The sequence below is a fragment of the Acanthisitta chloris genome, unplaced genomic scaffold (genome assembly GCF_000695815.1).
Source record: "Acanthisitta chloris isolate BGI_N310 unplaced genomic scaffold, ASM69581v1 scaffold15483, whole genome shotgun sequence".
NCBI lineage: Eukaryota > Metazoa > Chordata > Aves > Passeriformes > Acanthisittidae > Acanthisitta > Acanthisitta chloris.
This window is the reverse complement of record NW_008663404.1, coordinates 20,099-21,768: the sequence shown is the minus strand read 5'-3', so window position 1 is coordinate 21,768 and position 1,670 is coordinate 20,099. Positions and strand designations below refer to the sequence as shown.

The 1,670-nt window shown below is 39.5% G+C and overlaps 1 protein-coding gene across 1 annotated transcript in view; it reads right to left on the bottom strand.

Annotated features, from left to right (window-relative positions):
• The window catches only part of WDHD1 (WD repeat and HMG-box DNA binding protein 1), a 28,273-nt gene that overhangs the window by 7,497 nt on the left and 19,106 nt on the right, over positions 1-1,670 (bottom strand). Inside the window, 1 exon segment of the mRNA XM_009070993.1 lies at positions 1,130-1,244. Within this exon segment, the coding sequence (XP_009069241.1) occupies positions 1,130-1,244 (115 nt within the window).

Genomic DNA, 1,670 nt, shown 5'->3' with positions numbered 1-1,670 from the left:
TGAGACCTACACATTCACCAATATGTAACCAGGTTAGAGAATTCTAAAACAAGTTGATTATTTTATCTTCGTACTGCTGTCCCACAGCAAACTGGAAGTATTCCAGAATAACCCAGTAAATGTAGGAATTTACCTGTGAGACACATAAACAGAAAACACAACTCTTGCTGTTCTGCAAAATGCTGGAATGGCTGATAGACCAGGCTAGCTCTGTTCAAAGTAATTATAAGCTTATTCAAACCCTGTATGTTTCCATCAGATGCATTGGAACAATTTGTTTCTTTACCTACACATATTCCCTCAAGCTAAATCAACAGTTCCTGGCATTCTCCTCCCATTATTTTAGGCAGAGGGAGGCATGGAGGACATGCTCCATGAGATAAAGAACAAAAAGACTTAACCAAACGAAGGAGAATTCATTAAAAATGACAAAGTGTTTATTATTGAAACTTGTTATCTACAGTTCTATCAGAGAGAATCAATTTCAAACAGCATTAAACTGTCTCTAAGGCTGAAGTTAGAATTTTCTGTTGATTTCTATTCTGTGCAATACAGCTGAGCACCACAAGATGAAATATTTACATCTATACAAATAGAAGAATAAATACAGATGTTTTTCTAGAAGTTCTCCACAGGCCCATCTTATTTTGACCAGCCTCTACCTTAAGAGAACAAGCCAAGCCAGAAGGCCTAAGTTTACAGTGATTACATGAATTTGAGTATTTGGTACATCTTTCAAAAAGACATCTTTCAGAAATGCCTAAAAAACAGGCAACTTCAGAGGCGTCGCAGTTTGGCTCCCAAAATCTGGTGCTTACTAGAACATTAAGCACTACCCATTAAAAAATGAGAGGGTGAGAAAAACTTCACTGGTCAGAAATAGATTATGTGTAAATATAACTGCATCAGCTCTAGCAGCTTTATCTAGTGTTCTTCTAGAAACAGCTGTGAACCAAACAACAGCAGAAAAGCTACACAAAACACTGGACCCAAATAACCTGCTCAGCCACGTCTTACTCAGGGCTTGCACTATCCTCTTTAATACAGAGATGATTAGTAGGAACCTTTGTATAATTCCTGCTACAGAACACCTGAGACTACCAGCTGTGGAATCCACACCATTCCATACCTCCATCTGTCCCTTTTCTGTTGTGACTTGACAGTAAGGAAGCTGAAAGGACAATATTACTACAGCAGGTCGTGGCAGCGTGGGAGGGAATCGAGCTCCTTTACAAGGAATACACCTGTGCACAGGAAACAAAACACAACTACAGTCAGTCACCAGTTGTTCCACATGTAAATCACATCTTCCTAAGAAGGAAGATGCTTTAAGAGGATTTGTTCATTTAAAAGTAGTAATTGAATGACTGGCTTAAATATAGCAATATGTAAGATTGCATTGTAAAGGGTTATTTTTACATAGCAACCAAGGAATTATAGAATCATAGAATTATAGAATTTAAGGGTTGGAATGGACCTTAAAGATCATTTAGTCCCAACCCTCTGCCATGGGCAGGGACACCTCCTCACTAGATCAGGTTGCTCAAGGCTTCATACAACCTGGTCTTGAACACTGCCAGGGCTGGGGCAGCCACCACGTCCCTGGGCAACCTGTGCCAGTGTCTCACCACTCTTACAGTAAAAAACATTTTTCTCACATCCAACCTAGA